General features: G+C 34.9%; 1 protein-coding gene across 5 annotated transcripts; it reads right to left on the bottom strand.

Moving 5' to 3' along the window:
• Window positions 1-1,312: 1,312 nt before the first annotated feature.
• On the bottom strand, window positions 1,313-10,129 carry ubxn1 (UBX domain protein 1). 5 transcript variants are annotated; one of them, XM_037780348.1, is made up of 10 exons: window positions 10,044-10,129; window positions 7,164-7,228; window positions 6,069-6,122; window positions 5,769-5,896; window positions 3,747-3,840; window positions 3,399-3,590; window positions 2,656-2,707; window positions 2,411-2,533; window positions 2,088-2,271; window positions 1,904-1,944 (listed from the first exon to the last, which is right to left on the bottom strand). In XM_037780348.1, the coding sequence occupies exons 2-10, from the start codon at window positions 7,220-7,222 to the stop codon at window positions 1,904-1,906; spliced, it is 927 nt and encodes a 308-aa protein (XP_037636276.1). In that variant the 5' UTR covers window positions 7,223-7,228; window positions 10,044-10,129. The 5 variants fall into 5 exon arrangements, with proteins under 5 accessions (XP_037636274.1, XP_037636275.1, XP_037636276.1 ...); XM_037780349.1 differs by lacking the exon at window positions 10,044-10,129 and adding an exon at window positions 9,990-10,034; XM_037780351.1 differs by lacking the exon at window positions 10,044-10,129 and adding an exon at window positions 9,971-10,025.
• Window positions 10,130-15,948: the final 5,819 nt, after the last annotated feature.

Below are 15,948 nucleotides of genomic sequence, written 5' to 3'. Positions count from 1 at the left end.
AGTCCCCGAGGGGTTCAGGGCTTAAGGCCTGAACTGATCATCATTAATTTAATTACTTCCTCCTGTGCATCTCCTACTGCAACATGTCAAACCGTGAAAATCTGTGAAAAACGGCAAATACCATCTCACTTCTTCTTTTGTATGTCATGGAGTTCAGTTGTTTTAATATCCAGTTTCACCTAAACAAGTGAACAGCAGATGCTCGTTAGTAGGGTTGACCCAAATGCTTTGAAGGTTCGACTGTTGTCATGGTAATCGACCTACAAATCGGTATTCGAACGCATCTGGGTTTCTATTGTTGTTGTTAATATACTGTATATAAGTATGTAATAATAATGTATAAATCCCCAAATATCCCATGAAATAAGGCAAAATCCCACAACATTATACATTATTCTTATTACACGGTTTTGTTGAATTATCGATTCTGATTGGTCAATCACTGTGTTATACGGTCACTTCTTTATAGCAGACCGTTGCTATGTATAACAGACCGTTACTATGGACGCAGTTCTGATCTCTGGCGGACCGTTTTTGTGTCAAATTATTAATTTCTTAAGTAAATAGCCGTGCAGTAAACGTGATAATGTGCAGATCGCCCTGTTGGGGGTGTACATTATCCCTCAACATATTGGACATTAATTATTATTAGTTATTCTCAGATGGATATCGCTGTTTTTTTGTGGGTAGAGGTGTGTGTAGAGGTGTGTGTGTGTGTGTGTGTGTGTGTGTGGCAGCGGCAGTGTCTCGGCCTTAAATCCCGTATTCAGGACAGCCCTCCTACTTTTTAGTCTTTAGTCCTATTCCAATATTACATGGTTGAATAAAATGCCTGTAACTCACCATGTAACATAACTTAAGGAGAAGTCAATTATGATGAGAATTCAGTTTAATATGTTAGCTACACAACATCACAACCTTAAATGTTAAATGTGCACGTGTTCAGATATCTGTGGTCGTATGTGGTGATTACATCTGTTAAAGGAAAAGGATGCTGATATTCTAGTTTTCTTATCAACAAATCACATGAAAAGACGACAACAAACTACGTGTCTCAAGCATTACTCAAATAGGAGGAAATGGTGCATTTGGGGACTGTTTTAAGCCTCAGATTTGGTGCTCTAGTGAGTATTTACAGCATCATGTTCATGCTCATGAAGGTCACCCAGTGCAACAGTGTGGCTCACTGAATAAGACTTTGACTACACGAACATTCAATTCGTTGTTGTTTTGGGTCTTTTCATGGTATTTTTTGACACATATTTTTTTAAAGGTTACATATACGATTGTTAGAAAATCCAGTCCACCATCGTAATTCTCTTAGTCAGCTTTTATTTTAAGTAGATTCTTGGTGATTATGCAGACATAACTGTCATCAATATATTTAAACTTATAAAAAAAGACTGGCAAAGTAGATCACAAAATCAGGAAGATCGTGCGGATTAAATTTAAGGCCCTTTCAGAACCAATCGAGTGGATCTTGTGTGGTACTTTGCTTTGTAAAGATCAAGTTAAAATCAAACGATTCTGTTCTGTATCATTTTTTATAAATGTGTTGCTGACACCGTGAAGCAGTATCCATCAGAAGCCAGCTATCTTCACTTTTGTTCTTGAATAAGTAAAAGTCACTGCACACAAAACCAATCTAGATCAAGTGCAATCAATCAGCCCACAATGGCAGTGAGTTAACCAAGCTGTTTTTTTCACTGTAAAGTAGTTTACACACTCTGAACGCAGACTCGAGCTACATCTCTCTGCTTTAGTTCAGCTAGCTGGCTTGTTGAGTGATACTAAAAAAAGGGGTGGTGGCTCTGCTCCCGGTTCGATCTGTTTCTGGTGTCTCTTGTGTTGATGTAGTGGAAGTGGTGAGGTAGGCTCACAGAGCAGATCCTCTCATCTCATCTCACTTTTTGATAACAACCAGCGCAGCTGAAGGCACCAAACCTGAAACCCGACAGAATGGAAAGTCATAAAACAGGTCAGATACCGTCTGTTTCAGGTCAAGCTAAACCACAAACCCTGAGTATTAATTAATATTACAGTAAAATGTGCTCTATATTCAAATGTAGTTCCAGCCCAGTGCTCACCCAGTTCTTTGAGGGGCTTCTCCATGTCCAGTTCAGTGTATTCGTGACGGGGGTAGGGCGACAGCAGCGTGAAGTCTTGACCCTCGGGTGTGTTGCCATTCACCTGCACGTAGACGCGCACTGCCGCCAGCGGCTCCTGGGCCTTGAAGACTGCTGTGATGGTTGAGCCGTCCAGCAGACGTACCTTTACCGTGAAGAAGTGGAAAAGAAAAAAAAAGTGTGACATCAAAATAAAAAAAGATCGGTTCTAGTGAGGTCTAACTATGTGAGTTCTGTGCTTAAGTGGTGTGAAGAGAAGCAGGTAGGTGTACGAGTGCCTGTACCTGTATCCTGGACTCATCGTATTCCTTCTTAGTGGGTGGAGGGCCGTGACTGGTGGGTGACGACGGGGTGGGCTGGGCAGGCTGGGACGATGCCGCCGTGCTCGGGGGTCCACCGCCTCCAAACTAAACAGGTAAAAAACAATCATTTAAGTTGTTATTGTTTCCAACAGAAGTGGTAATAGAAAGAAATAATAAGTGAACAGCAAAAAAGGGAAAACTGAAATGGGACAAATAACAAGAGTTACCTTCTGTGCTCTCTCCTCTCTGTCTCGTGCAATCTTGTCTTTAACCCTTTGCCTGACAGGAACAAAGATAAGCAACACAATGACAGCATGAAGAACGTACTAACTTTGACAGTTGTAGAGTTTGATGCTGACTTCATCGATTAGTTGTTTGGTCTATAAAATGTCAGAAGATGGTTAAAAATGTTGATAAGTGTTTCCCAAAGGCCCAAGATGACATCCTCAAATGTCTTGTTTTGTCCACAACTTAAAGATATTCAGTTTACTGTCATAGACGAGTAAAGACACCAGAAAATATTCTCATTTAAGAAGCTGGCATCTTCTAACAAAATGACTCTGATAACTGATTAATGGATTATCAAAATAGTAGGCGATTAATTTAATGGTTGACAACTAATTGATTAATCGTTGCAGCTCTATTTCCCTGATTCTATTATTTCCACTGTTTATTTCATGGATGAACGGGATGGCATTCAAACAAGTAGCTGCATTTCATTTTTCTATGAAGTGTAAGCCATTGTTTCTATACTGTTATACTATTATTACTGTTGTAATAATTTTTCTTTTTTTTAAAACTTGCTTTTCATCAGAGGGAAGTCAAGTAAATATTTTTAGAGAGAGGAAATATTGGGAGTGGAAACATCTTTGGCTGTTTAGGTACTTTATTATTTCCATGAAAAATACTGTTTCTACTACCCAGTGCAAATAGATATAATAATTATACTATGCTACAATGAATACCTTACCTTGCCATTTTGTCCTCCATCTTCTCTTTTCTGCGAAGTTCAGTAAGTTTTTTCATATCATCATCCTGCAGCTTTTGGCGTATCTGCTGCAGCTCTTGGCCCTGCCTCCTCCGCATCTTCTCCCGCTCCAACTCCTCTGCCCGCTCTCGCTCTCGCCTCTCCGCCTGCTTCACCCGCATCAGCTCCTCTAGCCTGAAAAAAAACCCACACGCAGATATTAGCCACATGGTCACCTATTATATTTTGATATACAGTATAATGTGTAGTAGAGTAACCGTGTTATGTGAGGAGAAGAAGCTGTGACTTGGACACCCAGTACTGGAGGGATTGTGTTTATAGTGTGTGAACCTTTTAACTTGCTCAAGTTTCTCCTCCTCTGACATTGGAATCCTTGCACTCTCATCGTCGTCCTCTTTGTAGCTGCCGTCCCCACCTGCTGTCCCTGAAGCCAAAACAAATGCACGTGAGAAAGTGAAAGAGGAAAAAAAGATAGAAAGAGGTATGTATTGTGTTGTATTGAAATGTCTTACTGTCAACCACAATCCAAAGCAAACAGGTACTACCTAACCTACACACTTAACACCAGAAACCATTGCCGACATAGAAAACCTCCACCACAGAACACTAACAGGGAAGCAAAGTGAAGCGACCACTTTAACCTCCGTGGTGGAGGTGATGACAATAAGAAGAGAAAGAAAAAACTGAAGAAAAAAAATAATACACAGAGGGAAAGAGACAGAGAAACTAACAAACTGATATCACATCATGCTCAGTGTAAATTAAAAATTTAATTTAGAGTTTCTAACTTGTTTATAGATGGAAAATACATGCTGTGGAACAAGTGACTAAAAGAGTGGGCCACACGAATAAAATCCTGTCACATTATAAATAACTTTATATCAGAATAGGGATGAACAATTAATCAATTTTATCGACATCACAGTATAACCTACTGCCATTTTCAAATCGCAGTAGGTTATATTTATAAATATTTTCGTGCTGCAGGGATGTCCTGTCCTACACATCTAGACTAAATAAAACATCTTTGTTTGTTACAGATCCCCGCAAAAATCATACCATAATCAATGTTTTTCAATGAAAATGAGAATAATAATGTAAAAATTAACATTCCCTCAAATATCGCAAATCATATCGCAAAATATCAGTCAAAAATAATCGTAATTAGATATTTTTTCTAAATCGTTCTGCCTGATATCAGAACATCAATATATATCCTCAACCTGATGTTGTATATTTTCTAGAAGAATCATTTAAAAGCTGTTTATGGCTAAAATAACCAGATAGGAATGTGTGTTTTTGTCCAATTGTGTGAATTAAATACCAAAAAAACAGTATTATCCACAATGACCTAATACATTCAAGAGATATTAAAGGGATAGCTATCATGGTGTAAACATTCAGACAAAATATCTGATGGTAGACAAATTCATATTTCCCCATATTAGCAGCATAACGAAATGTCGATCTGGATCGATATATTGTTTCTAGGGCTGACCCGAAAGCTTCGGCCGTTGCCATGGAAATCGACCTCAAAATCAGTTTTTGAATGCTTCAGGTTTTTAAAAAAAAAAAAAATATATATATATATATATATATATTATATACAAAGAAATATTTTAAGTATTTTCTTGCCTGTATTACTTGCATCTGCACTCGTGTATTGCACAAGACGACATATTTTAACTTTGCTTTTGTGTCATTTATCATGTAATATTTAGTTATTACATGATAACTATATATATATATATATATATATATATATATATATGTGTATGTAATAATAAAAATATAAATTCCTAAATAGCCCATGAAATAAGGAATAATCCCACAACATTATTCATTATTCAACATGAATTATTATTAGTTATTCTCAGGATATGGCTGTTTGTTATGTGTGTACAGTAGTGCGGCAGCGACGCTGTCCTGGTCACAGAAGAATCAGCGAGCTGTGCTGTGCTGCGGTGCGAAGCTTCGAATACCTTTGTATATTTCGAAGCCCAAAAATGGTATTCAGGACAGCCCTTATTGACTCAATGATCCATTATCATCGATACATATCATCTTTTGGATCTGCCTTTATTTTGAAAGTTGCATGGCACGTCTGTGTCACAATTTCCATCCAAGCGCTTCCTACAAAGCCCAGTAATAAAATTGTTAAATCATATTTTAATTGCCGTTTGTGAGTTTATATAAATGTGACTGATTGTGTTAAATAAACAGATAATATCGATCGCAGTATTGAATCGAAATCGTATCATGGCAGACTTTGTGATTTACACCCCCTAGTATATATATTGTCATATTGTACATCCCCAGATGGCTTTTCTGGTGGTGTCTAGTGGCCCTCACCTTCAGCGGTGTCTGCTAGTGACGGCTGATCTGTGGTGGACTGGCTGTCTGCTTCTCCTCCCAGGACGCTCGCAACGGGCGGCACAAAGGGCGAATCGATGTCTGGGTCGTTCTCATGCTCCATTAACCTGAGAAAAAGCACATCACACAGGAAAGATAAGGACTACTGTTGATTGCGAGAATCCAAAATATGCTGGGGAATCGGTAGCACTGCTAGCTTTTTAGGAGTGAGACATAAGAGTGTGACTTTCAGTGATGACAGAGGAGGATATCATTTCTGTGTGTGTGTGTCAGACTCACCAGTCCATGGCTTGCTCTATTCCCTGGTTCCCTGTGTTGGCCACTGCCTTTTCCCTGAAAACACGTGATAAAGGACAGACAGGATCACTCTACTGTTACACAGTTTTCACTTTCACTTCTTTGAAAGTCGTCTCAAGTCCAGGGACTACATTAACCAGGGTGGATTTTGGGGATAGATAGATAGATAGATAGATAGATAGATAGATAGATAGATAGATAGATAGATAGATAGATAGATAGATAGATAGATAGATAGATAGATAGATAGATAGATAGATAGATAGATAGATAGATAGATAGATAGATAGATAGATAGATAGATAGATAGATAGATAGATGGATAGCTTTATTGATCCCTGTGGGGAAATTCGATTGCCACCAAGTCAGACAACAACAAACAATCAACAAAAACACAGTATTCACAATACAACAATAAATAAATAACATCATAAGAAGCCCTTTGAGATATTATCAACAGCTGAGAGGTACCATGGATCTAGGCCATATCTAAAAATGTTCATTAAAAATTCTGACCGCTGCCGGACCAAAAGACCTCCTGAATCGTTCAGTAGAGCACTGAGGCATCACTAGTCGCTCACTGAATGAGCTTCTAAGTCCATGTAATGGATGGCCTTCAAAATGCAGAACTGTTTTAAGTTTGGACCTTGTCCTCTTTTCTACAGTGACCTCCAGTGAGTCTGGTGCAAGACCAATCACTGAGCCAGCCTTTCTGATCAACTTATTGATCCTGTTTTTATCATCCACAGTGATCACGGCATAAAAAAGAACACTATAGCTAAAATACCTTGATAGAAAACATGAAGAAGGGTCCTGCTGACATTAAAAGATCATGTTTTCTCAAGAAGAGTCTCGACTGGGCCTTCTTTAATACAACATCAGTGTTCTTTTTCCAGTTTAATTTACTGTCCAGGTGGACACCTATAGGTATTTATAGGACTGGACAATCTCAATCAGCTGACTCTTGATTACCACTGGGGAGACCTCTTCCTTCTTCCTTCTAAAATCAATGATCAGCTCTTTGGTCTTCCCAACATTGAGTTTTAAAAAGTGTTTTATCACACTGGTGTCACTCACGCTCTGTTTCTTTCAAAGCCCATCTCCAGCAGGCTCTCTAGTGTTGTTAGCTCTGCCATTTTGACCTGAAAACACATAAATTAACAGCACATTAAGTCATCAACTTTCATTGGGACATGTTGTTACACTCCTGTTATTTGCTGATAATACAGAGTAAGTCACAAGTTACCCTGCACTATATTCAGTTTTAACAGTTTTCTTCATCTCCTTGTATTTTTATATCTGGTATATTTTTTTGTACTTTGCACTACTAACTTTATTACTGCCTTTTTACTAACATGCTTTGCACTATGGAACTGTGATGCTGGAAACTTGAATTTCCCTCAGGATCAATAAAGTTACTATCTATAGTATCTATCCATCTATCTATATATCTATCTATCTATCTATCTATCTATCTATCTATCCATCTATCTATAGTATCTATCCATCTATCTATCTATAGTATCTATTTATTTATCTATCTATAGTATCTATTTATCTATCTATCTATAGTATCTATTTATTTATCTATCTATAGTATCTATCCATCTATAGTATATATCTATCTATCTATAGTATCTATCCATCTATCTATCTATAGTATCTATTTATTTATCTATCTATAGTATCTATTTATCTATCTATCTATAGTATCTATTTATCTATCTATCTATAGTATCTATCCATCTATAGTATATATCTATCTATCTATAGTATCTATCCATCTATAGTATCTATCCATCTATAGTATCTATCTATCTATCTATCTATCTATAGTATCTATTTATTTATCTATCTATAGTATCTATCCATCTATCTATAGTATCTATTTATCTATCTATCTATAGTATCTATTTATTTATCTATCTATAGTATCTATCCATCTATAGTATCTATCTATCTATCTGTAGTATCTATCCATCTATAGTATCTATTTATTTATCTATCTATAGTATCTTTCTATCTATAGTATCTATCTATCTATCTATCTATAGTATCTATCCATAGTATCTATCTATCTATAGTATCTATCTATCTTTAGTATCTATCTATCTATCTATCTATAGTATCTTTCCATCTATAGTATCTATCTATCTATCTATCTATCTATCTATCTATAGTATCTATCTATCTATCTATCTATAGTATCTATCTATCTATCTATCTATCTATCTATAGTATCTATCTATCTATAGTATCTATCTATCTATAGTATCTATCTATCTATAGTATCTATCTATCTATAGTATCTATCTATCTTTAGTATCTATCTATCTATAGTATCTATCTATCTATATCATCTATCTATCTTTAGTATCTATCTATCTATAGTATCTATCTATAGTATCTATCTATCTATCTATCTATTTATCTATATATAGTATATATATATATATCTATCTATAGTATCTATCTATCTATCTATAGTATCTATCTATCTATCTATCTATAGTATCTATCTATCTATCTATCTATATATAGTATATATATATATCTATCTATAGTATCTATCTATCTATATATAGTATATATATATATATCTATCTATAGTATCTATCTATCTATTTATCTATATATAGTATATATATATATATATATCTATAGTATCTATCTATCTATCTATAGTATCTATCTATCTATTTATCTATATATAGTATATATATATATCTATCTATAGTATCTATCTATCTATCTATAGTATCTATCTATCTATCTATAGTATATATTTATCTATCTATAGTATCTATCTATCTATCTATCTATCTATAGTATCTATCTATCTATCTATAGTATCTATCTATCTATCTATCTATAGTATCTATCTATCTATCTATCTATAGTATCTATCTATCTATAGTATATATCTATCTATCTATAGTATATATCTATAGTATCTATCTATCTATCTATCTATAGTATCTATCTATCTATCTATAGTATATATCTATAGTATCTATCTATCTATCTATAGTATATATTTATCTATCTATAGTATCTATCTATAGTATCTATCTATAGTATATATCTATAGTATCTATCTATCTATCTATCTATAGTATATATCTATCTATCTATAGTATATATTTATCTATCTATAGTATATATCTATAGTATCTATCTATCTATCTATCTATAGTATATATCTATAGTATATATCTATAGTATATATCTATCTATCTATAGTATATATCTATAGTATCTATCTATCTATCTATAGTATATATTTATCTATCTATAGTATATATCTATAGTATATATCTATAGTATATATCTATCTATCTATCTATCTATCAATAATGAACCCAGCACGTTTCTGCTTTGTTAGCTCTGCCATTTTGACCTGAAAACACATTGTATTAACACATTAAGTCATCACCTTTCCTTTGGACATGTTGTTGTTACCCTCCTGTTATTTGCTGATGTGTCACAGTAATGAACCCAGCAGCTTTCTGCTTAAACTCAAATCACAATGTGAAGTTGTCTTTATCTCAGTCCTGTGTTGAAGCAGCTACATCCCCATTATGATCACAATATAACACCCTGTGAACACATATTAAACTACCTTTGACTACCATAACAACATCCAGTGTTCACCCTGCTGAGTAGAAGCTATTTCACATCCTATCTTCTCTCTAAATCATCATCTTAATCATTAAACCATCGATCTGCTGAGTGCTAACATTAGCATTAATGTGGCTAACATTCACATAGCTCAGAAACCTCGCTGGATTAGCTCGATTAAAAACCCCCACAGACTCTCACGAGCTCTCCGTCACGTTATCTACTAATGTGTGTTTGTATGTTACATGTAAAGGCACAGGTACGTGTTATTTTATGACTCACAGAGGTTAATATTGTCTAATATATTGATGAAGACAACGTTAGTTAGCTACTCACACATCAGTCAACACCGCTTCAACAGTACGGAACACCACACAGGTCAAACTGAACCGAACCACACAAAAAGCGATTTTTTAATTTTCCTATTATCATGGTTTTATAATACAAGATAATTTTAAATCTGACACCCACCATTCCTTATTATTAGCCTATTGAAACTTGGTAATATTCAGATATTCTTAGTGAAAACTATTATGTTCTTAAACCAGGTTCTTTGCTGAAATGATTTACAAATAATTTACATGAGTTAATAGAGGAGAAGTGAGAAAGGGGTTGAAATATAAGTTTTACTTCTACCTACTCCTTTTCGGACACTATTACTCTTGTTTGGTTTGTTATTATTTTGTATCTGTTTTTATTTATTTTTTATGTTCGAAATAAAGTCTTTCATTCATTCATATTTGCACAGCATTTCAAGAAAAGAAACTGGTTTAAGAACATAATAGATTTCACTAAGAATATATAAAATATATGATTGATATGATTGAACTCTATCAGTAACAAGGAAAAAACAAGACATATTGGCAATTTTACACTTTATTCATTTAATACACCGTCTGCTTTAAACTGCTTTTTCCAAGTTTATTATAATGTTCTTATCATATAAGATAACAGTATTAAATCTGACAACCACCATACATTATATTATCATACTGAAACTTGGTAATATTCAGATATTCTTAGTGAAACCTATTATGTTCTTAAACCAGGTTCTTTGCCGAAATGCTGTACAAATATGAATGAATGAATGACTTTATTTCGAACATAAAAATAAATAAAAACAGATACAAAATAATAACAAACAAATCAAGAGTAATAGTATCCGAAAAGGAGTAGGTAAAATTAAAACTTATATTTCCCTACCCCTTTCTCACTTCTCCTCTAATAACTCATATATCATAGAATGATAATATAATATAATATATATAACTATCCCAGATTTATTTACATCCCAAATTAAATATATGAACAGCATCCCAAGTTTATTTACAACCCACATATCCATCCGGAGTTAAAAAGTAGATACAAACCAACCCTTAAGTAAAAGCACAGAAGTATTATCAGCAAAATGTACTTAAAGTATTAAAAGTATACTCGTTATGCAGAACGGCTCCTTCTTAAAGTGTTATATTCTTATAGAATATTATATGATTCTGTTTTTATCACTAACACATATATTTTAATGTTGGAATCAACTTGGATACTTTATATACTAGTAGGTAGATTAGTAGTACTTTACTGCATCATGTCTACATGGTGGTGCAGTGGTTAGCACTGTCGCTTCACAGCAAGAAGGTCACAGGGTCAAACCTGGCTTGGGGCCCTTCCTGTGTGGTGTTTGTATCTTCTTTGTTGTTGTTAATTGTTGACTCTAAATATCCCAAAGGTGTGAATGTTAGCGTGAATGGTTGTCTATCTCTATGTGACAGCCTTGTGATAGTCTGGCGACCTGTCCAGAGTGTTCCAGGCCCTCGCCCAATGTCAGCTGGGATTGGCTCCAGCTCCCCCGCGACCCTGAATAGGATAATGAATGAATTACTGCATCATATCACAAAAGCATATAATATGTTTTTTTATATAAAAAGTAACTAGTAGCTAAAATGTGAAAATAGATGTAGTGGAGTAAAATGTACAATATTTCCCTCTGAGCTGTAGTAGTGGTGTCGAAGTATAGAGTAACACAAATTTAAATACTCAAGTAAAGTACAAGTACCTCAAAATTATACTTAAGTACAGTACTTGTGTAAATGTACTTGGTTACAGTGGTCTGCCACCCGCTACAGGAAAAGACAAGTTAGTTTACAAAGAAGAGAAAATACATTGCTTGTCAAGACAGCAAGTGACGCATGAAATCTTGTCTTTATATGTTTAACATCTTCTTCACAGTCCAGTGCAGTTGTGTCTGCCTCTACATGTGTTATACAACAATTATGACAAATGCAACCAGGATGTGAGAATGGGGATTTTGAGGGACCTTTTATGTAAATCATGTAAATTATGTAAACAATGTAAAACGAGCTCAACAGGTGCTTTGTTGACTCTAAAGAGAGAAATTAGGCTAAAACTATATGCTTTGCCTTTTGCTTGGGGGCATCAGATTAATTGTCTCTCCATTTAGCTATTTAATCAATTAATTATGATTATTATGTAGACTATATCTCCGTATAGTTTTTGTGAAAGGTGTCAGCCAAGGTAGGAAGCAGTGACACGGTGATGAAGAGGCCTAAGGCTGATTTGAAGTGCTTTAGGGTCCGGTTGGTGTCTCTTATTGGCTGCTCTCCATCTTGTATGATTTCATCTTCTTGTGTCTGTTCAAACAGAATGAAATTTGCTGACTTTTATGGGAAAGGTTGGGTCTGTTACATATTTACAGTCAGTGTAATGATTAATTTCTTCTCTCCCCCACGCAGTCTTAAGCAGCCCTCATCCACGAGTCGGCCATTACTCAGGGACAGACTTCTGCCTCAGACTTCTCACGTCTGTCTTCAGACTTCTCTTCTCTCTTAAAGCTCACCCATAAACTGTTTTATTTCTCTCCTCTTTACCATCTATTTGTTCGGCTTACTTTTCCTCATGCTGTCATTTGGTCTCTTTTCCCACTTTTCTGACTTTTCTCTCAGAATTAATGACTGAAATGAGCCTCGTTTGCAGTATTTTACTTGGTGAGTATGAACTTTTTTATGTACATTTAAATGTAGCTAATGAACTGAAAATTAGTAATTAAAGAAGCATAGATCAGTCACTTTATCATGGGGCACACTTTAATAGGCTACTCTATCAAAAAGTAAACACAACTACAAGCCAAGTATACCTTTCTGTAGGCCTATAAGGCAAGAATACTTAATTATACTTTTTCTTAAGACTCTGTATACTTGTCAGTATGAGTATACCTATGTATACTTTTCTTAAGTATATCTCGATCAAAAGATTAAGTACAAGAAGGCTTATAAGCCAAGTAAACTTTGACTTTTCTGTATACTTCTCAGTATGAGCCAAGTATACTTAGACTTTTCTGTATACTTGTCAGTATGAGCCAAGTATACTTAGACTTTTCTGTATACTTGTCAGTATGAGTATACTTATGTATACTTTTGTTATGTATATCTCTAATAAGTACATAAAAAGTAAACTGAAAGAATACGTTCTTATTTTAAGTGTAAAAAAAGTATACTAATAACAAAACAGTTATTTTTGGTAAGGGATACTATGGGACATATATACAGTTCTAGTTATCATGTAATTTTGTATTGATTAGATATTAACTGTGCATCCACTCCGCAAGCAACTTGTCACTGGAAGTGCATTAATTTCTTTGCTCAGTAAAACTTCAATTACAGATCATCCTTTGAGCGATCTTGCAGTCTCATTTGAAGTGAACTTAATGGCTATAAAGACAGAACCAAAATGGTTATTGAGGAAGTTTATGAAATGGTGAAAACTGAATTAAACTCCAAGTGCTTCCTGCAGGAATTATTCGTTGCCAGGCAACACGCATGCTTTAATTCAGAGTGGGTCTATTTGTTATATGTGTCCATTAACCATAATAACTGTTCTCAAGAGGACTCTTATAATTGACTAGAATATAAATTGTTCAGGATATAAAAGGTAATCTCTGTAGATTTTAACCTGACTCCTGTCTACTAGTGTTGAGTCAACCCTGAATCACAAAAGCCTTCTTCTTAAACTTGATTTCCTGTCATGGCACTGATCAGATCAGACTCTCCTGTCCAGAGTTCATCATAAAAACATTCATATATGAGTGCAGAGAATCACGATACAGATTCTTTGAATGCACAGATAACACTTTCACAGTGTAATTATCTGACAGGGCAAAGTCGAAGGAGACAACAGGGGTGAAGGTCTCTTTAGTCTTCCTTTAAATTGCTTTATGGCCCTGTTTTTCACTGGAGGGTTAAGGGTCAAAGCTCAGTCGTGATAACTGAGGAGATGAGAGGAAATGATGCTCGCTCATGTTTACTACTTGTGTTCAAAGCCATATCAATGCCTGTGTGTAAAAGATTAATTTTAATGGTCTAAAGGCTTGTAATGCATTTGCTAGGATGACGCTTCCTCCTGACTCCTATCACACTTTCATTGAGTGAATGACTCTGATTTTATTGGAGTCAGAAGGTTGAACATGTTTCCTAGAAGCCGTAAAAACCAAGATCAGGAGATGTAAGATTATGGTGGATGATATTTTACTAAACTTTTATTAGGTGTGGGTGGTATCGGATAATAAAAGTATGCAGTAAAATGATTTGATTTCATGTAATCAGTGATGCCCGACCAAAAGAGGGCAGCATTATTTCACATGTGTGAAACTTTTTTTATCACACTGGCACCTAATGTGAAATTCTAATCTTTGATCCATTGTTGGGATCTGGTAGTTTAATGGGATTGTAACAATAATCCACTCTGAACAATTCACACTCATATAACACACACATTAAAAGGCCAGAGGAGCATATTTAATGTATATTTCAATTGTCAAGTGAACATAATCACATAAAGGAAAATTTTGAAACACTTGGTGTAACCTCCATCTATTTGTCTCACTGAAATGTCAGATGTTGGCAGAAAATTATACAGCCAGCATCGTGGTGAAGTGAATACAACCACCACCGCCACCGCCGCCACCACGTTGCTGTCAGCTGTGCTGTTTCTGTGGGTCTCTCCAGCTGTAACAGCATCTCCATATGGAAAAACTCTGGCTTCCAGTGGAGCTGCTGTTATCTGTGGTGGGACACCTCTTGTCATCGAAAAGCTGATGGGACTCTCTGTGGCTTACAGCTCACACATCTGAAAAGTCACTGTGACATTTTCATGCTTATTTCTGTGAAGGTTGCTCTTTGCAATAAAATTATGCTGATCCCTTAAACTGTCTTTCTGTTTCTTTATTGTGCTTTTTGTACAGAGAAAACATGTGATATAGGCTACATGACATTGAGTGACACCACTTTATCATTATATATATATGTATTGTGTGTGTATATGCATGTTAAATTTAATTTACAGTAGCTATCTGAAATTAAAACACAAACCAAAACTACATAAGCAAAGATGGTAAATGGTAAAACATTGCTAGATGTTTATCTGATATGAATGAATGAATAATTTTATTCAAGTGTCATAACTGAGACACATATTTCATATAAAGGCAGAAGAAAACAAAAAGGAGAGCAAGCAAAACATATGGCACTCTATCTATAAATTGTTCGTCAAAATATATAGTCAAAAATGACTTTAACAAATAAAACATCAAATGCCTTCATACTGACATAACGACCCCCAAAGGACAAATAATCTTTTCAGTTTTAGTGTTGAGAGTACGTATGAATGAATGAATGAAATACTTTAATACAAGTGTAATGCAAGAGACTTACTTGTTACCTGCAAGATACTTCATTCATATTGACATGATGGCACCTCAAAGGAGAGTGAAATGAGGAGAGGATCATTTGGTTGAGATTTGAATGAATTATACTGCTGTTATTACAGGTCAATTCAAGTGCTTTATTCTACTGATGCCTGCAAAACAAAAGAACAGATAAAAGTCGGACTAAACATTTTTTTGAGGCGCAAAATTCAAACAGAAACAGAAAACTGGAAATATATTTAAAAAAAATACACATCACCCAGTCTGAGAAATACACTCAGTAAAGTAAAAAACAAAACAGAAAATAAATGTAGATCATTGTGACTGTGTGCAACTAGATATAGCCATGTGAAAGGAAAACCAAAACCACATATGAATCCAACATTTACTGTTAAAGGCAAACAGTTTACTGGAAGTTTCACTGACATGAATGACTGAATGAATGAATGCAGTCATTTGAGTGTGGCTATAGGTCAAGACATAGTAGCCTAAATCAGATAAAAACTAAACAGAAAATAAATGTAG

The sequence above is a fragment of the Sebastes umbrosus genome, chromosome 9 (assembly GCF_015220745.1).
Source record: "Sebastes umbrosus isolate fSebUmb1 chromosome 9, fSebUmb1.pri, whole genome shotgun sequence".
Lineage (NCBI taxonomy): Eukaryota > Metazoa > Chordata > Actinopteri > Perciformes > Sebastidae > Sebastes > Sebastes umbrosus.
Note: the sequence above shows the minus strand (reverse complement) of the source record. Positions and strands in the feature narration are given on the sequence as shown.